The sequence below is a fragment of the Leuciscus leuciscus genome (genome assembly GCF_965113295.1).
Source record: "Leuciscus leuciscus genome assembly, chromosome: 6".
NCBI classification, from domain to species: Eukaryota; Metazoa; Chordata; class Actinopteri; order Cypriniformes; family Leuciscidae; genus Leuciscus; species Leuciscus leuciscus.
In genome coordinates, this window is record NC_138730.1 from 32,576,422 (window position 1) to 32,601,032 (window position 24,611).

General features: G+C 36.1%; 1 protein-coding gene and 4 long non-coding RNA genes across 8 annotated transcripts in view; 2 read left to right on the top strand and 3 right to left on the bottom strand.

The window, feature by feature from the left end:
- Positions 1–24,611, top strand: part of LOC309500425 — a 149,413-nt gene that overhangs the window by 31,148 nt on the left and 93,654 nt on the right. The window contains exons 1-2 of one of the 3 annotated variants that reach the window (XR_014206570.1): positions 19,782–19,987; positions 20,237–20,420. The exons of 1 other annotated variant lie outside the window; for it this stretch is intronic. This is a non-coding gene — a long non-coding RNA (uncharacterized lncRNA). One more of the 3 variants, XR_014206571.1, reaches the window with a different exon arrangement.
- On the top strand, positions 2,508–3,650 carry LOC309501902. The gene is made up of 2 exons (XR_014207049.1): positions 2,508–2,785; positions 2,853–3,650. It is a non-coding gene; the product is annotated as an uncharacterized lncRNA (long non-coding RNA).
- LOC309500268 lies at positions 12,764–13,678 on the bottom strand. Its single transcript, XR_014206524.1, has 3 exons — positions 13,616–13,678; positions 13,199–13,302; positions 12,764–13,071 (listed from the first exon to the last, which is right to left on the bottom strand). It is a non-coding gene; the product is annotated as an uncharacterized lncRNA (long non-coding RNA).
- Positions 18,699–19,676, bottom strand: LOC309500462. The gene is made up of 2 exons (XR_014206619.1): positions 19,588–19,676; positions 18,699–19,392 (listed from the first exon to the last, which is right to left on the bottom strand). It is a non-coding gene; the product is annotated as an uncharacterized lncRNA (long non-coding RNA).
- The window catches only part of LOC309502162 (uncharacterized protein), a 1,720-nt gene continuing 186 nt past the window's right edge, over positions 23,078–24,611 (bottom strand). The window contains exons 2-7 of one of the 2 annotated variants that reach the window (XM_082174430.1): positions 24,311–24,364; positions 24,053–24,117; positions 23,893–23,952; positions 23,709–23,806; positions 23,375–23,462; positions 23,078–23,339 (exon numbers count right to left, since the gene is read on the bottom strand). In XM_082174430.1, coding sequence (XP_082030556.1) covers positions 23,383–23,462; positions 23,709–23,806; positions 23,893–23,952; positions 24,053–24,117; positions 24,311–24,319 — 312 coding nt within the window. In that variant the 5' untranslated portion in view covers positions 24,320–24,364 and the 3' untranslated portion in view covers positions 23,078–23,339; positions 23,375–23,382. Of the gene's footprint in view, positions 23,340–23,374; positions 23,463–23,708; positions 23,807–23,892; positions 23,953–24,052; positions 24,118–24,310 lie in introns of both variants that reach the window. The other variant, XM_082174429.1, reaches the window with a different exon arrangement.

The following is a 24,611-nucleotide window of genomic DNA, read 5'->3' on the forward strand; positions in this document are numbered from 1 at the left end:
GCCAGACACATTTCATTTATAAATGGCCGTGCCCACTCTTCCGTGAAAAATAAGGTGGATACCATAGGCAAAAAAAATTCTCCTAAAAAGGTGTTGATAATGTGAGTTAGGTTTTTTTGATTATTAGTTGTTTTTTTGTTTGCCTCTGATTGATTTGTGCTTATCATTCCTTGCAGGATTATCAGAAATGCTGTCGCTCTTCTACCACTAGTCACCATCACTACCCTCCTCACCTGGCCTTCATCCTCACCTGTCTTGCTTTCTTTCTAAGTTTCTTTTTGACCTGTTCAGGATCATTTTTGCATGAATTGAAATACATGAATTGTTCACTGATCTTAATTATTAAATATATATTGTTCATTAGTCTTTTAAAACAGATTTTTATTGTTGTATTATATTACATTTTTATTACTAATGTATTGTTTAAAAATACACAATAAACCTTGTTGTGCAGTTAAAGCTTCAATTGTTCTTTTTTCTATTTCCCATTAACTGTTAAAATAATATTCCTACAGATTTTCTACATATTCTACAGGTAACACAGTAGCACTATAAAAGTAATAGAATAACATTTCATAGCTGTATAATACTATACAGTATTATTAAAAATCAACGGTGTAATACTGTGCTTTAACATGGTAAAAAATTACAGTAAAATAATGTATTTAATTGTACAGTATGCTTAACACTACTGTATTTAGTGTTACAGTAATTTTACTGTTGAATGAAAATACAGCAACTACTGGATAATTGTTGCCAGTAAGTTACGGTTAATTCGACAATACATTTTTTACAGTGTACTTAAAGGTATAATTAAGTATTCTAAGTATTCTTGGCTTGTACTTGTGTTTACTATTTTGATTGAGTAGCTAATTAAATATAAAAATAAAAAAAACATAATATTACACACTGTCTTATAAAGTAACATGTTCATATGTATATAGTAACAAGCTTTCGGGTGGAATAGCTTATAGAGTAAATAAAATAAGCATGGAACTGAACCTGATCTTGTACACAGCGATAATAATAATTTAAAGTTTATTCAAGTGTTTATTCAAGTATTCAAGACCTCTATATGGCGTTTATTGACCTTACAGGCGCTTGACACCGTTCACCGTCCAACCCTTTGGAAGGTTTCGAACAAGATAGGTTGTCCTGAAAAGCTAATCAACATTGTGCGTACACTACATGATGGGATGAAAGCATCTGTACTAGTTGATGGAGAATACACCAAGAATTTTGAGGTGAAAACTGGAGTAAAGGAGGGTTGTGTAATAGCACCCATGCTATTCTCAATATTCCTAACAGCAGTGCTGCATTTGGTCAGGAAGAATGGTAATAAAGAACCAGCTGCGATGGGCGGGTCATGTAGTCCGCTTGGAGGACACTAGGATTCCCAAGCAGATCATGTACTCGGAGCTGGAGGCTGGCAAGCACACACAGGGAGGTCAGATGAAACGATACAAGGACACTCTACATCACAGCCTTAAACAGTGTTTCATCAAAGCCAACAACTGGGAGCAACAAGCTCAGGACAGGAAATTATGGAGGAGCACTATCCATCGTGGTGTTCAAATATTTGAAGGGGGCGCATGCGCGCAGTTCATGGAGTAGTCGCTTTTTACAGAGCTCTTCTCCGCTGACTCTAGATTTTGAATGTTTTTGTAAATTAAGTACCATCAGTTCACCTAACAGGCGATAACAACCTTTTGAGAGTTACCAGTTGTCAGTTGTTTTGAATATTTCGTGAAGTTTAAGTGGATTGAGCGCGATTATTCGGTGTGCGCAAAATGGCGTCGAAGAAATCTTCAAAAACCGTTGCAGCTAAGGAGGACGTCAATCCAAGTGATTCTATCGCACAGGGAAATGTGAACGCGATACTTGCTGCAATTGGTGCCCAAGGAGATGATTTAAAAAAACTGATAGAGGACAAGATGACAGCTCTAAGTGTTCGCTTGGATGCGTTGAACGTCACGCTGGTTAACTTGCAGTCAGAACAGGCCGGCATTAAACAAAAAGTGGTGGAGATTGAAGGTGCCCTGAACGGGACTGATTTACGCCTCGGTGCGGTCGAAAAGGTGTGTGAAGATTTGCGTGCGGAAAATAAATATCTTTGGACTAAACTGAATGACTTGGAGGGACGCTCTCGCAGGCTAAACCTCAAATTTGTGGGAATAACCGAGGGCGAGGAACGGGGACGCCCCTCTGTGTTCATTTCAGACTTGATCACTGAGCTCTTCGGTCGAGACAACTTCCCTAAACCTGTGAAAATCGACCGAGCTCATCGGGCTCTGCTACCCAAGCCGTCTGAAGGACAAAGACCTCGCACTATAATCGCACGGATCCACAATGATCGGGATAAAGATTTAATCCTTCGTCTGAGCCGTGAAAAGTTTCCTCTGGAATATAAAGGAAAGCGGATTCACATCTTCCCTGACTATACTCCGGAGGTGACCGCGAGGCGACGTGCTTTCAGTTCAGTCACGAAAGCTCTACGTGAGGCCGGATTGAAATGGTCCCTGCGTTTTCCAGCGAAACTGACACTGCATCACAACGGGCGGGAGCGCACTTTTGAATCTCCTGAGGAGGCTAAGAAGTTTGTTGATAACTTGTCGAATGACTCAGCGTAACTTTTATGTGTGACTCTACTCAGCTTGATCTGAGTATGGTCCTCGATTATCTGAAGTGGACTATTTTTGGATTATTTTGTTATTCTCTTTTCATCGTGGTACGTATTTCAGTTGAATGATTATTTGCGCGGCGGAGAGCAGCTTTATTTCTGTGGGTGTGTGTTAGCCTACTCCTTGTGTGTTTCGTTATTTCTGCTCTTTTTGGGGCTAAGGTAAGCTTAGTTTAACGTTGCACTCTTGTTGTCTCCGAGCTGATGGGGAATACTTGCTGCTTCGGTTCTTGGAGCAGCTGTGGGGAGTTTTTGAGTTCTTTTTTTATGTTTTGTGTTGCACCAGATAATGCTACGATTATTACTATTTTTGTGTGTATGTTCTTTAAGATGCCGTATGAGTAGTGACACTACTACTAATAGTAATAGCGATGCTGAAGTGAATATTACATTTGTAAGTTGGAATGTAAGAGGAATGGGGCACCCGATTAAAAGGGGAAAAGTTTTTGCACATTTAAAGTCATTGTCGGCTGATATTATTTTTCTTCAGGAAACCCATATTAGACCCAGCGAACAGGTTCGGCTTAGGGCAAATTGGATCTCACAAGTTTATCAATCCACTTTTTCCTCTAAAGCCAGAGGGGTGGCTATACTTTTTAGGAAATCTATTCCTTTCCGAATGCAATCTGTGGTGTCTGACCCAGCGGGAAGATATATTATTGTATCCGGATGTATTAATAATTTCCCGATTACATGTATTAATGTTTATGGACCAAATATAGATGATCCTGCTTTTTTCAGGAAATTATTTGGACTTATTCCAGATACTAACTCGACTAATGTGATAATTGCTGGAGACTTTAACTGTTATTTGGATCCTCATCTTGATCGTCATTCTTCACAAGTTCCTCATCCTATTCAATCGGTTGGTGTTTTAAATAATTTGATAAAATCCATGAATCTTGTGGATATATGGAGATTACTTAATCCGACTGCTCGTGATTATTCTTTTTTTTCTCAGGTTCACAAATCCTATACACGTATTGACTACTTTATTATTGACTCCAAACTAATTCAGGGGGTGACTCAGTCCAAGTATAATAATATTTTGATTTCTGATCATAGCCCTGTTTCTATGGGTCTGAAAATTTCACTACCAAAGGCGCAGTATTGTTGGCGTTTCAATCCTCAATTATTAATGGATAAACAATTTCAGTCTTACATGTCTAAGTGTTTACACCAATTTTTGGAGACTAACGACAAGGGGGATGTTTCAGACTCTTGTCTGTGGGAATCATGTAAAGTAGTGTTGAGAGGTCATATTATTGCATATGAATCCTCTTTGAGGAGGGAGAAGCGTAAGCGCCTGGCTGAGATAGAATCAACACTTCCATCTTTAGAACAAATGTTCCGTTCATCTAAAGCTCAGAGTGACCTTAACGCTATTCTTAAGTTGAAATATGAATATAACTCTATTTTGAGTGATCATGTCTCTAATTTGTTAATTAAACTTAAACAGAAACAATTTGAATTGGGTGATAAGGCAGATAAGCTTCTTGCCAGGCAACTAAAAGGTGTGCAGGCTAGTAGGGCCATTCATCAAATTAAATCTCAGAATGGTACTTTAGTAACACATCCTAAAGAAATCAATAATCGTTTTGTTGAATTTTATAAGCAGCTTTACTCATCCAACTGTTCTGAACTGAACATTACAGGACAGCAATTCCTTGATGCGGTGGACTTTCCAAAACTTAATGAATGTGCCAGAGAGGAATTAGAGGAACCGTTTACTCTCTGTGAAATTTTGGAGGCAATTAATTCATTTTCTAATGGTAAAGCCTCAGGCCCTGCTGGGTTTGGGGTGGAATTCTATAAGGCTAATGCAAATGCAATTGCTCCTTTGTTACTTAGAATGGTAAACCATTCGATTGAGAAGGAAATATTTCCCGACTCTTTTTATGAGGCACATGTATGTCTTTTGAAGAAAAAAGACAGAGATGTTACGGAGCCTTCTAGTTATAGGCCAATAAGTCTTCTTAATTGCGATCAAAAAGTAATTACCAAGATTTTGGCCACCCGTCTGAATAAGCATGTGGCCTCGTTAATTCACCCAGACCAAACTGGCTTTGTCCCAGGACGATTTTCTTTTTTTAATTCACGTCGCCTGCTAAATATTTTGTACAGTAATCAGAGTAAGAGCTCTAAGGCAGCTGTTCTTTCTTTAGACGCTGAAAAGGCCTTCGATCGAATAGAATGGAGTTATATGTTTTCTGTGCTGGATCGGTTTGGCTTTGGTGAGAATTACAAACGAACCATAAAAATGCTTTATTCTTCTCCCAAATCTGCAATACTCACTAATTCGGATAGGTCTGCTTTCTTTCCTCTTCAGCGAGGTACACGACAGGGCTGTTGTCTAAGCCCATTGTTATTTGATCTAGCTTTAGAACCCCTGGCCATCCATCTTCGTAATCATTCTGAGATCAGGGGTATATCATGTGGTCATTCTGAGGTTAAACTTTCCTTATATGCAGACGACCTGCTTTTATATTTGAGTGACCCTTCTTCTGCTTTGCCATTTTTAATGGAATCACTTGAGGTTTTTGGCTCTTTTTCTGGTTATTCTGTTAATTGGGAGAAAAGTGTTTTCATGCCCTTGGGGGAAGGGTTGGATGCTCAGTTTCGGAGGTCATTACCTTTTAGAGTAACAGAGGATAATTTCACTTATTTAGGGTTAATCGAAAAAATTTAAACAAATTTTCACTCTAAATTTTGCAGAAGCCATAAATAAGTTAAAAATATCTATTGATAAATGGAGGGTGCTTCCGTTATCTTTAATCGGTCGGGTCAATGCTATTAAAATGGTCTCTCTACCTCGTTTTGTTTATCTTTTTCAGAACCTGCCTATATATTTGCCACATTCCTTTTTTTAAACAATTAGATTCTGTCATTTTGCCATTTATTTGGGGTTATAGAGCACATCGAATTTCTAAGGACCATTTGCAGAAGCCAAAAGAGTTGGGTGGTCTAGCGCTACCTGTTTTCCGTCGTTATTATTGGGCTGCTAATGCCAGGGCTATGATGTTCTGGCGGCTTAGTGATCAAGCTGCTGATAAACTGATGGACATCCAACCCAGGTGGCTGTACATGGAGGCTCGGTCAGTTGTTGGTAGCTCTCTTGCTGCTATTCTTTTTTCGAACCCTGTACCTTTAAAGAAGTCACAATGTAAAAATGTTGTTGTGCTCAATTCCATTAGAATTTTAAATCAACTGAAGACTGTTTTGAATATTACGCGTTCCTCAGTGCGCCAGTCCATCTGTGATAATCATAATTTTTTGCCTGGCCAGTCAGATAAGGTATTTTTACTGTGGAGAAGCAAAGGACTGACCATGATTAAGGACTTCTATATTGATGGAAAATTTGCCACTTTCGAGCACTTGTATAAAACCTTTGATCTTTCCCAATCACAATTTTTCCGATATCTACAGGTGCGCCACTATATTAAACATTCTTTTACTGAGTTTCAGGAGTTACCTCAGGATCATTATCTGTATGATCTTTTTGGTCAACCCCCTAATGCCAAACAATTGGTGACTCGGTTTGTTTCTTTGTTTGCATCTCATTTTTCAGTTCCTTCAGATCACATCAAAGCAGCATGGGAAAATGACACCGGAATTAATATCTCAAACGAGATTTGGGAAGAAGGGCTGAAGCGAATCCATACCTGTTCTGTTAATGCAAGATTACAACTTATTCAGTTTAAAGTGTTGCATAGATTACACTATACCAAATCTAAACTTAATAGAATTTACCCTTCAGTTTCCCCGTTATGCGATAGATGCAAGAGCGCTGATGGGACGCATGCTCATACTTTTTGGTTTTGTCCTGAGATTTCTGAGTTTTGGCAGAATATTTTTCTGTGGTACTCAAACGTTGTTGGAGAAGATATCAGTCCAGATTTGGGGTTAGCATTGTTTGGATGTTCTGACCCTATATTAGCATTGACATATTCTCAGCAACTGTCTCTTATGTTTGGTATGGTGGTGGCTAAAAGGGTGATCTTGATGGACTGGAAGTCCACTGTACCACCCAGCTTTCATAAATGGCTCGCTGAAATGGTTGCTGCCCTCAAGCTCGAAAGGATTCGTTTCTCTAGAGTGGATGCTTCTAAAAAATTTGATAAAGTCTGGGGCTCCTTCCTTAGACATCTTTCTAAGAGTTGAAATATGTTTGAGCCTATGTAATATGGATAACTTCTCTCTTTTATCTCTTCACTCCATTGTTAATGTTTTGTCTTGTTAAAGTTTATGTATGGTTTTAAGGTGTAATTTTTTTTTTCTATCTGGTGGGGTGGGGGTGGGGGGGGGGGGGTTTGTGTGTGTGTGTTTTTTTTTTTTCTTCCTTTGTTTGTTTATTTTATGTATAACATACTTTTTGTATACATTTTGTGCATCTTTCTTTGTTTTGTGCTTGTATAAAAACTGTCATAAATAAAATTATGAAAAAAAAAAAAAAAATATTTGAAGAGCAACGGAGAAACAAAAGAGGGCAGCTCGTAAAGCTAGGCAAAGCGCTGCTGTCATGACACCTGCTGTAGCTGATCCGAGCAACACCTGCCCTCACTGCCATAAGATTGGCCGATCTCGGATTGGACTTGTCAATCATCTGAAAATACCCAACTAATGCAAGCAGACATCATAATGAGGGATTGCAAACGACGACTGGACAAAGTAACTGAGGAGTCACAGGGTTTAAATAACAGGGAGAACTAATGAGTAACTAATAGAACAACTGGTGAACCAAATCAGTAAATAAGGAAACAAGCTGATAGACACTGGGAAACTATAGGTCAGAGAACACATGGCAGGGAAACAGAACAACACAATGAACAAAACATAATCCTGACAGTATGCGTGTCATAAAAAAATCATTATACATTATATCAAACATTGTCATACATTTTTGCATTAGCAGTGAGCAGCACTTTATAGACATTGCAAATGTTTAGTAATGTCACATTGATGCATTTAAAGAAAAGTAAATAGTTTGTTATTAATTATTTAGAATTAATTTTCACTGCTGCTTGATCCAGTTAAGAGTTTATTGAGCATGTAAACTGGGAATCCACTGGTTTTATGTTGGTACCAATAAAGATAAGGGTATTGGTCACTGGTACTGTAAGTGCAGTGAAGTGTAACCACGTCATGTTCAGAAGCTGTTTGAACTCCTGTTGGCTGATTAACAGAATCTTGTGTATTGCATTCTGTCAGGAAATATAAAAGAAAGTAAAGAAACAAATCAGTTTTCAAGTGTATTCTGATGTAAGGATAATAAGGAATAATTTAAACTAAAAGCAGTTAGGCTACTTTACTGCAGCCAATAGAAGTAAACTCTTCTGCCAGATTAATTTATTTTACATATTTTCCCATCGCCTCCCCGGCCTGATAAATGAACTTGTTCAATGTCAAAATAAAATAACTCACAGAAAGAATGTGAAGAAGAAGAAGAAGAAACTTACTGTACATCTCCATGTCTTATGGCACTACAATGTTTACAAATACAGGTTCTCAATTCTCTTGATGTTTCACCAACATACAACAATCCACATGGGCAATGTAGAACATACATGACATTGCATGAATTACAAGTGATGATACTTTTTATAAATATATTTTTGCATGGTTTTCTTTTATGCCTAAAATAATTTACTTCACACAGGTGTTACCACATATTTTCGAAATCGAAATTAACAGTAAATGCTTACATCTTTTCTGTCCTTCTGACATATACAGACATGAAATATGTGTATTGTAATGTGAGTCTTTTATATTCTAATATTTTATGTCCTTTTTTTTTTTTTTTTACAATTCATACTGCATCAACCATGCAGCTGCTGTTTTTTTCCTTATGCAAAGAAAGAAAGAGGCAAAGAAAGAGAAAAATAAATAATAGACTAATATGAGCAGTTTCTTACAGTTTTTCTCAGTTACTTTGGACATTTCTCGAATCATTCTTAACATTTGCAAACCAGTAAGAACATTTTGCAAAGCAATTCATACAAACAGCCCCACATAATGGATTACCTGCAAAAGCCTGTGACTTGCTCAAAATCCTTAGTTTTAAGTAAGTACTTACATCAATGAACATATCAGTGCCATCAGAATGACAAGTCCTTGAGTTAACAAGCAAGGTAGTCAAAATTAATCTTATTAATATAACAGTGTACTCTGCTAGTATTTCCTGATGTAAACTATGGTGACAGTTTAGATATACAGTATATATATATATATATATACTGTACATACATTATTTGTGTGTTACAGTATAGTATGAATGTATATACTGTGCAATACAGTAATAAGAACTGTTATAGAAAGTATACAGTATTACAGCACAATGTACAGGGGTGGTGGCGCAATGGATAAGACACATGCCTTTGGCGTGAGAGACCCGGGTTCGAATCCACTGTGAGACACCAATGTGTCCCTGAGCAAGACACTTAACCCCTAGTTGCTCCAGAGGCGTGCGACCTCTGACATATATAGCAATTGTAAGTCGCTTTGTATAAAAGCGTCAGCTAAATGAATAAATGTAAATGTAAATGTACATTGTTGGATTACACACCTGTTCTGTCCACAAAACATTTGAATTTTTGAGGACACATTGTTCTCCCAACATTCGGCTGCCCTTCGGCCCGCCTCGGCCATTGTAAGGCCATGAATGAGAACATAGTCCACAATAGTTTCTTATTTCTTATTCTTATCTTATTTCATCAGAAACATGCACATGTCCTTGGTCTCTTACCTCTTCCTCTGTTTTGCCTCCCTACCCTTCCACTTACTTATCTTCTTCTTTCTGACTGTTGACCCTGTTTGTTTTCTTGTTGTTCTTCCATTTGTCAGAAATTATAACACTGTGTTGTGCGCTGTCTATGCTTGCCAACCGAAGGGTCTTGAGATGCACCTCTGAGCTATTTTAGAGAACTGGTTGAACATTGATTGATCTAACACTTTACATTCCCCTTATTAGTGAAATTCAAGATTCACCTGTGCTATTCATCAATTCAGCACAAATTTACAAAAAAAAGTATATTAGAAATGTATAGAAAATATGCTTAATAGACTATGACAACTAGTTCAACCATTTTGCATTTAATGACTTATACAATTAACTATTACCTTGATGTTTTGGGGGGTTAGACTATTCATCAGAGAACCAGAATAATACATTTTGATCAACATGACAAAGTAATTGCTCATGTAGGAAACCGCAGACAATTGTACAAAATCAATTGCATGAACATACCAAAGCATTAGCAATATGTTCAAAAGAATGATGATAAATGACTTTTATGACGTGCACAAGTGACTAGATGATGTGGAGGTTGAACAAGTTTTGAGAATTTCAATTGTGATCTGAGACTGAGGAAAAACTGTAAGAACATTTAACAACACTGCAGCCCTGTGGCGGAAATGTGCCTGCACAATATGATTATCATTTGACACTTTATATAGCATATTTGTGTCAAAATCTATTAGGCTGGATTACTTGGTGCATGAAAAAGTGAAGGAAAGTACTGTGTGTTGTATGGATGTGATATCATTTTCAACTTAAAACTGTATCAGTGATATTCTTGCTCTCTCTCACTGGGTAAAGTGTTTTTGAGCTGATGTGTTTCCTGTCACTGTGGGCCTCAGAGCACAGTAATACACAGCAGAGTCTGACACTTCAGCAGAGGAGATCTCCAGATCCACATGGGTTTGTTCCCTTTTAGTGAGTTTACCAGACAGTCTTGGATCTACATCAGACTTTTTGGTGATTGTTGTACCATCAAAGATGAGCACAATCAATTCAGGAGCTGATCTGGGATACTGACGGTACCAGTATAGATAATCTGCAGAGGAATAACTACAGGATAATGTAACATTTGATCCCTCCTCAGCAAAAAGCTCTGTTTTCTTCGGTGTGATGTTTCCAGACACAGCAGCTGAAAAAAATACAGAAAAGGTACATTTTGAATTAGATTTGTTTTAATTAAACTCATCATTAACAATAGATAATACATATAGCATATACATACATGCCAGACTGTATATGAGAATAACTGAATAAATATCCATTGTGCAGTGCAGTGTGTTCACTTTAAGATGATTCAGACTGAATTGTTTCTAGAGTCTGAAGTGATCAGATTGTGTCAGATCTGTGTAGTCCCTCCTATCTGAGACACATCATAAGTTTTACATTTCACACCTGAGGACAGAACAATGATCCAGTTACAATCTCTAATGTTTTTGTCTATTTCTTTTTCTTATGTATTGTACTACAGCTAAAATTGATCTATGATCAATTTGATTATTTGAGAATAAATATAGCACAATATAATTTATATCAATTTTAAACATTGAATTATCCGATTTCACTTCAATTTCCTTTTTTAAAAATTATTTAATATATTTTGTAATATTAATTTTAATCATAAAGATATATTCATAAAAGACATTTAATATTGTATTGCAAACGTAATAAATAAATAAATGAATGAATAAATAAATATTTCTGATTTCTCAAACTGGCAGCACGTGAAGTTTATAATGTAAGTAGTCTGGCAAATAAAACACACTAATGCATCTTTATAGATTTTATATTCTCATATAAATGTTCTCCTATAAATAGTTTTTTCTTCTCACATGTGTCAGGTTTTTGTACAGTGTTTTAGTGTTTCCTGTGACTGTGGGCCTCAGAGCACAGTAATACACAGCAGAGTCTGATACTGTAGCAGAGGAGATCTCCAGATCCACATGGTTTTGCTTTTCTTTGTTGTGTTTAGCAGTGAATCTGGGATTTACATCAGACTGCTTATCTTCTTTTGTTCCATATACGATGGGCACAAGGAATTCAGGAGCTGATCGTGGGTATTGACGGTACCAGAATAAAGTCAGTGCAGACGAATAACTGCAGGATAATGTAACACTTGAACCCTCAAATGCAAACTCTTCAGTTTTGGTTGGTCTAATTTCATTTCCATATGTGGCACCTGCAAAAGTAAATCAGCTTTTAATCCTCAATTATTTTTATTTATTTATAATGAGTCAAGTGTGATCAGTGATGTTTCAGTTATATGAATACCACACTAATTAAAGCTCCTCACATTGTGGTTGTTTAGAATATTTAGATGCAGTACAAGAAAATGAAATACTTACATGCAAAGACAAAGAGTGGAATAATAGATAGGAGCTCCATTGTCTGTGTTCACTGTAACAGACTCTGAAGGGGTTTCACAAGATCACAGGAGTCAGTGCTTAGAGACACACCTCTTCCAGTAAATATAACTCAGACCTTGAATGTCTTCAAAAGGGAAAATAATTTGAATGTAATGGGGATACATATTTATTTATAAAATGGCCGCATATATTAGGGTCTCATTTCTGTTCCGAGTGCAGTAGCCTAATACAGCAGAGTCAGACATATTATGAAGGTTTTGAAATGTATTTTTTGTGGCATCTGTTGTGATGAATGAATGCAAAACAACAAACTTCCAAATGTAAGTTAATTATACTGATCATGAACAATTGTAGAAAACAAAGGGTTCTAAACCCTTTTGCCAGTGTGTCGTCATTCCTGAGCTGTTCAGTTTGGTGTGATATTCATGGTGGAAAAATGTAAGGTTCACTCAAATACCAGATCTCTTTATCTCAACAGCCTCTAGTGGAAATGTATGAGCACTACGCTCTTATCTGCCTTAGACAGACAAAAAAAGTATTGGGTTAAACATAACAAAAAAATAACATAACTAAAATAATTGTATTAACTCATCACTCTTATGACCATTGACATAAAACCTGAAGTTTGGATGTACTCTAGTTACTGAAAATAGCAGCATCTGTGATATATTTTATGTTGGGATTGGGAAAGTTCTAAAAAAAATAAAATGGTAGAAAAATATGAAAATATGCTGAAATGATTTGCTGTTATCATGTATCTTTTGTTATTGTTATAATTATATTAATATAGTGTTATAAATAATGTAAACATTAATTAGAAGGTAATCAGTACTTAATTTGTTTCACATCAGTTAAGTGCAGGACTGATTTCAAGAATCATAAGACACATGATTTATTGTTGAGAGGGTTTTTGTACAGTGATGATGTGTTTCCTGTCACTGTGGGCGTCAGTGCGCAGTAGTACAGCGCAGAGTCTGATACTTCAGCATTAAAGATCTCCAGGCTCACAAGATTTTTGTCCACTTTTGGTAAAATGCGAGGAGGAAGAGGGTTACTTGTGGCTCCTTGTGGGTAAATCCAAGCCAGGAACTCTGGTTTGGATCTGGAATATTGGCGATACCAGTGCAGATTATTTATGGTTCCTTCATATTTACAGGAGAGAATGGCTTTTTGTCCCACAGATGCAAGTGTCCTGTTTGTCTGTGGTGTTATTGACTGTGCCATTGTGTCACCTGCAAACCGTAAAATATAAAACATCTCATCAAACTGAATTTGTATCATTAACTTTATAGCATTAAACAAAAGTATATCTAAAAATATTGTTTGTACAAATGTCCAAAAATCATAAGCTTCACTTACTTTTAATCAAAAATACCAGAAGAAAAGCGCAAAGAATCATCATGTTTGCTCTGTGAGAAGTTTAATGATCACTCTGCTTTTACTCAAACCCACACAAGCTCCTCCTGCACAGAAGGAGAACACAGCACTGACATGAACTGCACCTCTGTGTGATCAATATTTGGTATGAAACAAATCTAGAAATCTCATTTAGTTTATTCACAAAATGCAGTTTATTGTATTGCTATTTAAAAAAACTAAACAAAAAAAACTATAATAATAATAACCCCAATGCTCGTGGCAAATGTGAAATGTTGCTTTGGCAACTAGCTGAAATTTGTTTTTGTTTTTTAAATTTTTTATTTCAGTTGACATTTATTATATTTCAAGTAACAAAAATGTGTTTTTATGATTTTAGTTTAAGATATAATAATAAACCTGCTTTGAAGAGCTGAATGATGTTATGATATATCGCCCTCTTCTGGTGCTCAATAGGTTTATATATAGCAAGTGCATTATTTGACAGAAATGTGCGCTGAAATGTGATTACTACGGTGGCCGAGAGAGCTCAACGCGCTGCAACTGAAGAAAACACATGCAAATAGAAAAACACCTGCAAATTAAGGAAACATCTTCATCAGTTTCACAACACATGTGTGCTCCAAATACTCACAACACAACCAAATACAGAAACGCGCTGCAAAAGTTCAGAACACAACCAAATACAGAAACACGCTGCAAAAGTTCACAACACAAACAAATACAGAAACGCGCTGCAAAAGTTCAGAACACAACCAAATACAGAAACGCGCTGCAAAAGTTCAGAACACAACCAAATACAGAAACGCGCTGCAAAAGTTCACAACACAACCAAATACAGAAACGCGCTGCAAAAGTTCACAACACAACCAAATACAGAAACGCGCTGCAAAAGTTCACAACACAACCAAATACAGAAACACGCTGCAAAAGTTCACAACACAAACAAATACAGAAACGCGCTGCAAATAGGACAGAACACAACGGAAATGTTTCCGGGGAAGCCAATAAGTGACGGACCCGACTGGGACGTGCGTACAGCTGTCTACTTTAATTTTATTTATTATTTTATTTTTGTTGCAAAACATACAGAGATTACACATTTATGACATACAACTTTGTATAGCCTACAATATACAAAATGTATTTATAATATGTTCAATGTCATAAGAATACTAATCAGAAAAGAACAAGCTGAAGACTAAAATAAATTAAAGAAAAAAAGATAGAGAAAAAGAACATGAGGGAAAGATATTAATATATACATCAGTTACATTGTACACATTCATGTTATGTTAAAATAAGTTTCATAAGAAATGTTAGAATGAAGGGTCCAAATCATAGACAGTATAGAAGAGGTCCAAATATGAGACGGCGCTGCGTTGTCATGGGAACATCCCAGGTGAAAATAATGAGGAAATTACATTGGCTTTCGTTGCTCCCTTCATCAAGTCCGTTCCAAACGGCTACATAAAGTGCCCCGCTCCCTCCAAAGTGCCCACTTCAAGGGCTCTGCCGTCTGCCCTTTTAAGGGAGTAACGTTAGGGCATTGGTAATGCTCACGAGCAATAAAAAACGTCCCAGCCGGGTCCGTCACTTATTGGGTTCCCCGGAAACATTTCCGTTGTGTTCTGTCCTATTTGCAGCGCATTTCTGTATTTGGTTGTGTTCTGAACTTTTGCAGCGCGTTTCTGTATTTGGTTGTGTTTTGAGTATTTGGAGCACACATGTGTTGTGAAACTGATGAAGATGTTTTCTTAATTTGCAGGTGTTTTCTATTTGCATGTGTTTTCTTCAGTTGCAGCGCATTGAGCTCTCTCAGCCACCGTAGGATTTCTGCTCATATCATAATACATTTATAGTAATAACCAAATACATTCAATGCATGTGTTTTGACAACATATTGATCACTGTGGATTTTTTTGACAAGAAATATCTAAATATAATTTATAGGCTGAAGTTAATGTCAAAAATTGGGTAAATCGATTTATGATATGAAGTGGAATATTTTAAAATGATAGACTTAATCCAAAGACAAATCAAGAATATTTAATTTAGGACTGTATTTGCAATTTTTTTGAGTGTGTTTGAGTCACAGTGGGCTTCAGAACATATAGTAGTACACAGAGTCACACACACACACACACACATCCTGGATTGCCAGTCGAAAGGAAGTTGTGCTGAGATTTGCTTGAAATCGCTCCTTGAACTCTTCATTGTCTTCGAATTTACTTGGGAATTCCATTCAGCAGAAGTCTGATATTTGCTAATATTTGCCATCATCCATAGCAGTGTTGTATGTCAGTCTGCTTATCTGAGTAACTGAAACTGCCTCTACTTTCAAGCCACTCGTACCACAATGTGAACTCTCACTCTATTGTTCCAAACCGATGAAACTGGGACCGTCTTGCATCTCAGTTATTGTCATGTTTGTGTTTAGTTTCATTCATGGACTGTTAGTTTGTTTTTCTTTAGTTACCGGCTCCCTTTGTTCTGATTTCCGGCCACTCATTAGTTACTATGGACACTCATGCCATCAACAAACCTGTTCGTCATTTAGTTAGTTATCATTGTATATTTAAGTTCCTCCTTGTGTTCAGTTGATTATCGGGTATTGCCGTGTCTACATGCTGTTTTGTTGCCTTCTTGCCAGTGAATTACATGAGTTTGTTTGTATAATCAATATTTTGTTTATTTGAACTATTTTGGGACTCTTTTTCATCATCATCATCAACATTACAGTTATTGATCGACTTGCAATTAAATGACCTCAGATGACTTCAGCATTAATATGGCTATTATATTTTTGCAGTGTTTGACTTGTTGCTATCCAATTATTCTGTATGTTGTTGTGGACTTTAAGATGACATAGATACAGGTCAGATTATAAAATAAATTCAATGCTAACTTTAACTGTAAAATAAATGTAATATCCACATATTAATTTATACATGGTTGACTATAAATTATCGCTTACTTAGTAGATTGACGGGACTAAATGAACAAGCTCCTTCTAAACATTTGTTGAAACCACCATTAAGTGTAGTTTTTTATAGTATGTAAAAATGGACACCTTTGTGTAATTGAAATGCAATTCTGCGAATCAGGTTTTTGTACAGTGTTCTAGTGTTTCCTGTCACTGTGGGCACCAGAGCACAGTAATACACAGCAGAGTCTGACACTTCAGCAGAGGAGATCTCCAGATCCACACGTTTGATCACTTTTGTAGCTTTTGAAAACAGACGAAGATCAGGCTCAGATTTATTTGAATATTCAGTGACAGAAAGTAGGAACTCTGGTTTTGCTGCAAGATACTGACGATACCACTGGAGAGACTGAACATTGCCAGTAGTGGCACTGTAGTTACAAGAGAGAGTCACATTTTTACCCTCAACAATATGTTTTTCTGAAGACAATGGTTGAATTGTATCAGCCAAAGCAGTTTCTGTGGAAAAGAAAAGTCTTTAGTCAAGCAACACTATTATATAACAGAGCTTTCTGTTATATTACTGTTATATAATATTGATAACAATTATTCATAATAAACATATTGAATGAATATTTCTTACCCATGCAAAGTTGTATTATTATCCAGGTAAAGAGAAACATGATGTCTTCAGAGAGACAGTGATGGAATAGATTGTATTTGAATAACTGTTTGACTGTCTCACATTCTCAACCGTGTGGATCAGCTCCACCCACTGCTGGAGGATCTTGACATGAAAAAAGGCTCATGTCAGAAACTGCACACTTTAGAGCTCTTAGTTTTTGTAAGGATGTCTATGTAATATATCAGTGACAGTGGGCAGCAGAACACAGTAAGCACAGCAGTGTCAGATACACTGAGATTCTGAATTGACAGAGAAAAGAGTTTGAGGATTTGTAGGGGAGAGCGGGGCACAACCTAACCCTTTTTGACTTTCTCAGTTTGTGTAAATCCACTTGGGGTTCGGAGAATAATTTTTTTCCCACATTCATTTCACACATGTCTAGTACAATTATGTGGTTTTGATTCAATTAATACAGTTCATTAATGCTTTTTTTTCTTTATTTACCCCAAAGGAATGTAAGTGAAATGTGACAACATGCCCCATAGTTGGGGTACATTTCTAACATGGGAGGGTCACATTGTAACATGACCATATCCATATGACAGCTTAAAATGTTATCTGATCTAATCAATAAAAAAAAAAAAATAGAATAGAATTGTGTATTCTATTAGGGGCACAATGTAGCGCAGTGTTACAACACGCCCCACCTGTGCAACCGAGATTTAAACTCTATTTTGTAGCTGCTTGAACCAGTTGAGAGTCTACAGACTCAAAGCATGTAAACTGGGAATCTTACCAGATTCTTGTGTACTGCACTGTCAATAAATTTTAAAAAGCAAACAAATCCATTTTCACAGATGTGCTAAAGACAATACAAATTTGTTACATTTAAAGGGATACTCCACTTTTTTGGGGAAATTGGCTAATTTTACAACTCCCCCAGAGTTAAACAGTTGAGTCTTACCGTTTTCGAATCCATTCAGCAGAACTCCGGGTCTGGCGGTACCACTTTTAGCATAGCTTAGCATAGATCATTGAATCGGACAGGACCATTAGCATCTCTCTCAAAAAAATGACCAAAGAGTTTCGATATTTTTCCTATTTAAAACTTGACTCTTCTGTAGTTACATCGTGTACTAAGACCGACGGAAAATGAAAAGTTGCGATTTTCTAGGCTGATATGGCTAGGAACTATACTCTCATTCCTGCGTAATAATCAAGAAACTTTGCTGCCATACCATGAGTCCAGCAGGCGTAATATGACGCAGCGCCTGAAAATAGTCCCCAGCTCGGTAACTTCCAACGTGACCAGGACTAAGTTTGTCTAACCTATTAGACCTATTTTCAGGCGCTGCATCATACCATTACGCCTGCTGGACTCATGGTATGGCAGCAAAGTTTCTTGATTATTACGCAGGAATGAGAGTATAGTTCCTAGCCATTTCAGCTTAGTGAATGGATTCGAAAACGGTAAGACTCAACTGTTTAACTCTGGGGGAGTTGTAAAATGAGCCTATTTCCAAAAAATGTGGAGTATCCCTTTAACAAGTTACATGCCGAGAACTGCAGCCATTAAAAGCAAATTCCTCACCCAGATTAACATAGATTATAACAGTCTAATAAATATTCCAGTGCAAAAATGTTTGCAGACGTTACACACATACAGTGCGATCTTAAATTAACATTTCCCACCAACATCACAGATTATGCCACACTGTGGCCAACTTCTGAAATTAGATTGTTTTTGTCAAAAAAAATAAAAAAATAAGACAAAGTGGAAGGTTTTTACCTTTTTTTTTAATCTTTTGAACTGTACTGAAACATGTATATTAATTTTGTTGAAATAAAATATGATCACATATGTAGAAAACATGTGATTTTGCATTTGCTGCGGAGAAGTTTGAATTCTATTTGAGCAAGACAATGCCCGGTTAGTTTGTCAGTGTGAGACATTTAATGGTCAAGAATATCCAAGAATGGAATTATTGATTATGTAAACTAAATGTAAACTAAAAGTTTTGTCAATCTCCTTTGTCATATTAAATTTTAACATGCATGTAATTGCAAAGGACAAAGGAAGATTTCTTGTAATCTGTGTCTTTTTTCTAATTATATTATTTTATTAAATAATTGTATACTAATAAAAGCAGAATATTTTATATAAAAGTTTTAATTTCATATCAATTTCTTAACAGGCCTAATTCAACCTCACACAGGTGTTACCACATATTTTATTACATTAGATTGGGGTTGTGATTGTGGTTTTCACTAGATTCGTTCAAAGTGAAAAGAGCTTCAGGTTTTTGTACGACAGGTTTCATGTTTTGTATCACTGGGCTCCAACTCTCAGAGCACAATAATAGAGAGCTGAATCTGACAGACGTACATCAGTAATAGTGAGTTCAGTGGATGTTTGTGATTTAGTCGACTGAAACCGATCATCAGTGGATCGTGCACCATTGCGTAATAAATACTGCGGTTCTTTGTTTGGATACTGTCTGTACCAGTAAAGCAGAACATTATTACTACTTGCACTATATGAGCAGCTCAGCTTGACAGTTTCTGTTTCTTTAGAGTTTTTTTCTGTCCCTTTATCTGGCTCAATGTTGTCTCCAGTCACCAAACCTGTCAACAATTAAAAATAAAAAGTGATTATTTTTTTATATGTGAAAGCAATGTTGACAAAATAATATTGCAAACACATTTCACAGCATTTACAAAACAAAACAAAAATTATATATATATATATTTATATTAAATATTGTATTTAAATATGCTGTTTTAGTTCCATCAGTGATTTTCACTTCATAATTAATGTACCTGTTCCCACAATGAGAATAAGTATGAGGCATCTGTCCATGTTGAATCAGATCAGCTCAGTTCTCTGTTGAGGCTCTCAGTTCTCTGAGCTGTAAGTCACTGAAGATCACACAGAAACACACACAGGAACTTCCTGATTTATAAAGGCGCATACTTGATGTCTTTGCATTTGTCAGTCTGACAAATTTTATTAGATATTAACTGAAGGAACTATATAAAAAAATTAAAAAAATCTTTGTGTAGTTATTTAGCTAGCTTTTTATATATTATATAACCATAATTTGGAAAAAGCAAGAGCTCTGAATATATTCTCTATATATTATGAGAATCATTTGAGATATTTTAATGTTTTTTGTTACATTTTCTTGAATTGCAGGATATTCTAAATTGATTTGTCAAGGTCAGTAGACAATATTGTAGGGTTTTAATGTGCTTCATCTTTATATTGCCAAATATTCACTGACTTTAGAATGTTATTTTGTTTATATTTTTATCCTTTTTACAATAAGCTGATTAAATGATTTGTCTACCTTTTGATTTTGGTAGCTACCTGTTTCCATTATTACTCTGACTTATATGTTGTTATTGGCAGTTACAGCTTTTTTTCTCACTGTCATTTTCTCTGTCTCTGTGTTTCTCATTATAACAGGTTTTTGTATAGAGCTGATGTGTTTCCTGTGACTGTGGGCCTCAGAGCACAGTAATACACAGCAGAGTCTGATACTGTAGCAGAGGAGATCTTCAGATACACATGGTTTTGTTCCTTTTTTTCAACTTCAACAGTGAATCTTGGATCTACATCAGACACCCGAGCTTCTGTTGCACTTCCAAAGGTGAGTACAAGAAATTCAGGTTTTGATCTTCCATACTGACGATACCAGTGGAGATAATCTGAACCTCCAGGGGAAAGACTACAAAATACTGTAACATTTGAACCCTCCTCATAAACAACATCTGTTTTGCTTGGCTCGATGACATTTCCAAAAACAGCAGCTGAAAAAGCAAACATTTGTTAAAATACATTTGTAACTTTTTAGTGAGAGATTTTAAATAAAACCTATTAATATATAAAAAATAATAATATCCTAATTAACCAAATAAACACACCTGCTGAGACACAGAACAGAATAACTGAATGAAGATCCATTGTACAAGTGTTCACTGTGAGAAGAGTCAGACTGAATCGTTTCATCCTCAGTCTCTTTCAGACACTATTAGATCATGTCAGATCTGTGAACACTGAGTCCCTCCTCTCTGAGCAACATTATGAGTTATGTTTTGTAAATTCAGTTATGTTGTTCGTTGTTGCAGTTCCTTTAGTTATTGTCTGAGAACACTGCCATCTTGTGGCACGTTATACCTGCACAATGTGTTATTTGTACAAAGTACTTAAAGGTCCCATGACATGCTACTTTTTGTAGGCTTTAATATAGTCCTTAGTGGTCCTTAGTACTGTATCTGAAATCTCTTTCCAAAAATGCAGCCTCGGTGCAGAATTATAGCCACTACAAGCCAGTCCCAGAATGAGCTTCCTTCAGACGGGCCGTTTCGGTGTCTGTAGCTTTAAATACTAATGAGGAGGAGGAAGGCGGCGCAAGGTGGAGGGTGGGTGTGGCCTTGACCATCTTGCGCAACGGTACCATGCATGTTTGTTTATGTTGGATATATTGCAATGGCACGAAGACACGCAGTCGTTCAAGCATTTCAGTTTGACCCAGAATCTGATCCAGATGGAGAAGCAACGGATGAAGAAGTTGCAACTCAGCGGCTCCAGCAGGACGTTTCCGAATGGTTAGTTTAAAATATTATGTCTGGATACGGTACTTTATTCGGATGGTTTACAGTTATCATCATGTAGCTAACGCGAACCTACTGTTGCCTTTTCATGAGAGATCTGTAACGTCTGTAATTTATCTTATTACAATTACATCAAGCTCTGCGATCTTGAAATGCGGATATCGCGCGCGCCATATAACCAACAGGAAAACGGTTATCCAAATAACAAAGAAATGTACAGCACTCGCGTTACAGTGTGTGTAACTTGATGCTGTCTAACCTTCACATTAGCGCAAGTAACTGCATAGCTGCATAGCTAATGTGACAGCCACATTCTACGTGTAAGAAGCTAGGTAACCATAAACAGTAAAGCAACACACTTATATAATTTGTTGACTTACTTGTCCGTCGTTCAGCAAGCCCAGCTCTGTATTGACCATTCGATGTTCATTTGTACATCCAATTATTGAGCAATTATTATGCTTCGCTCGCTCAAAAGCCATGATATCTCTCGTGGACAAACTAAAATCGCGCGCGCGCGTTCTACTTCCTAGCTCATTTTCTCATGGGCGAGAAATATTCTCTGGGCGGGCAAAGCAGAGAAAGGGGAGGTAAGATTTCTCCTTATGACGTCATAAGGAGGAGATTCAAGATCAGCCCGGTTGAGCTTCCATTTTCTCAAAGGCAGAGAAAAATAGCAAAAGCTCGATTTACACCGATTAAAATTTTTAGAAACTTGGGGGCCATATACAGGCTAGGGGAACTCATATTAATGTTAAAAAACCTCAGAAAGTGGAAATTTCATGTCATGGGACCTTTAAACTATAGGTTCCTGTAGACTTGGTATTGGACTCATTACACATTTATCAAATTATTTGCATATTCTACTTTATGTACTGTGTTAATCACAGCTCTCTTAGTCTTTGTGTATCTTTCTTCTTTCACTATAAGATAAGGAAAGGTTTTTGTACAGTGTTCTAGTGCACTGTTAGACTTTTCAAGGTTTTTTTTACAGTAACTTAATGGCAACACTGTTGCCAGTAAGTTACTGTAATTAAGAGTTACAGTACCAAACCGTATTTCAGTTTTACAGTACATGGTACTGTAATTGTGTAATACAGTGCATTACTGTAAAAACTAAGCTAATCAGTACACTACTGTAATTATTTTTATTTGTACTAAATATAAATTAGATTTCATAATTTTGATATATGATTATTTTTATTTGTATCCTACATAAGTACTACTGACATACAAACCAATTAGACAAAGTTATCACAAAATATATATATATTTTTTTTTTAACATTTCATATATATAACAAAATAAACATGCCAATGCTGGAAATGATGTGTGAAATTTTTACACATTAATGGGTGAGTTTAGGGACAAAATTTTTTGTGTTAATTTTAACTCATTCATTGTGTTAATGATTTTAACAAAGTAAATATGTCAGAAAGGTTAGCACAAAGATGTGTAAACGTGTTAAATTAACACATTATGTGCTGTCCTTCACTGCACACATTTTTAAAAACATACATAAAAGCATTTGACTAAATGAATGTAGAGTCATTGGTTGTTTAGTTTATACAATTATTATAATGAAATATCAACCATTACGTTCATAAAACTGCAGAATATAAATACATTTTTAAGCAGTCAAAAAGGAAATGTCAAACACAGGGCAAAACACAGTTCTTTTCACAATACATGACACATAACCCCACCTTCAAAATAATTTCACTTATTTACAAAAATTTGTTGGATTCATGTACACTGGTGGCCAAAAGAAGTATTTAAGTGTCTTAATGTTTTTGAAAGAAGTCTCTTTGATGCTCAAGAAACATTTCTTATTATTATCAATGTCTGACTGTCTACTCCTCCATCTTTTCTACAGCATAGGAGTAAAAATCATCATCAAAATAATCTTTAAAAAGCCAAAACAATGTTTTTGTCCACCTTTGCAAATAAATGAACTTCTCCAAAGATTGGTTCCTGTTCAGAACTTGACTGACAACATCAGAATGTTCCCTGGTCTGCATGCGTGTCCACAAACACAAATGTACTTCTGTCCTTCAGAGGAGATCCCGGTTCCAACACTATATGAGAGAGAGAGAGAGAGAGAGAGAGAGAGAGAGAGAGAGAGAGAGAGAGAGAGAGAGAGAGAGAGAGAGAGAGAGAGAGAAAGAATATTAGTGTCACATTATTTTTAACCTCCTTTTTTGTAAATTTTTATTATTATTTTCACAAAAACTTAAGAATATATATTTGTAAACAGCTTTTGTCAATAAATAGCATACAAAAGAACTAAATAAAATTATGCCAAATTAAATTTGAATACTTACAAATCCTAAATTCTGTCCAAAAATGCTGAGATCCATAGAAAGAAAGACTGAAATCGATGATTTTAGCCCATTTCAGCTTGTCTGCAGTGAAGGGGTTCCTGTTTGAGACAAATACACAGTAAGAAACATGCAAGAAATCACTGTGTGATGATGATTGTTCTCCTTCCTACAGTAGTTAACCCACCTGTGCGCTGATATTAGGACCTTCCTGGTCAGGTGGGACTGCAATGGTAGAGTCTTCTGCCTAATAAAATATCAAAATAATGCAAAAATATAAACTTAAGTTGTTTAGAATGCTAGATTTGGTATGACTGAATTAGTGAGAGTTTTACTGCAGTGCTTACCTGGATACATTTAATCTGGCGAGACAGAACAAAGACAATGGCCCATCTTCTGATTGGTTCATTTGCTGTGTAATAAATATAAAGTTAGACATGATGCAAAGGTCACTTATTTGATATAAAGTTAGCCAATTTTATAGAGATTTTATAAGATATTGTAAGCTACCTAGTCTGCACCAGTGGCTCCAAAGCAATTTTCACATATTGCTAATCATTTCAGCAAACTTATCTCAAAATATATCACAAATGGCCTAACGTTACCTCCGGCATCTAGCTATAAGTCACTGGCGCGAATTGGCGCTTTGTTGCAGTTGCCTTTAAACACACATAAAAATGGAAGTAAATATTAAATTACATTAAAAAAATATGTTATAGTTTGCAAACTAATGCTAAAACTATAAAGGTTCTCATCAGTAGGTCAACATTATCTACAACCAAAACATTTCACATTAGTTTATTCACATTTATTGTTAATGTAAACGCGTTGCTCGTTGGTATATTTTAACTCGACAATTCAATAATCTAACAAAGTGTGTAAAATGAAACGTTAGCTCAGTTTACC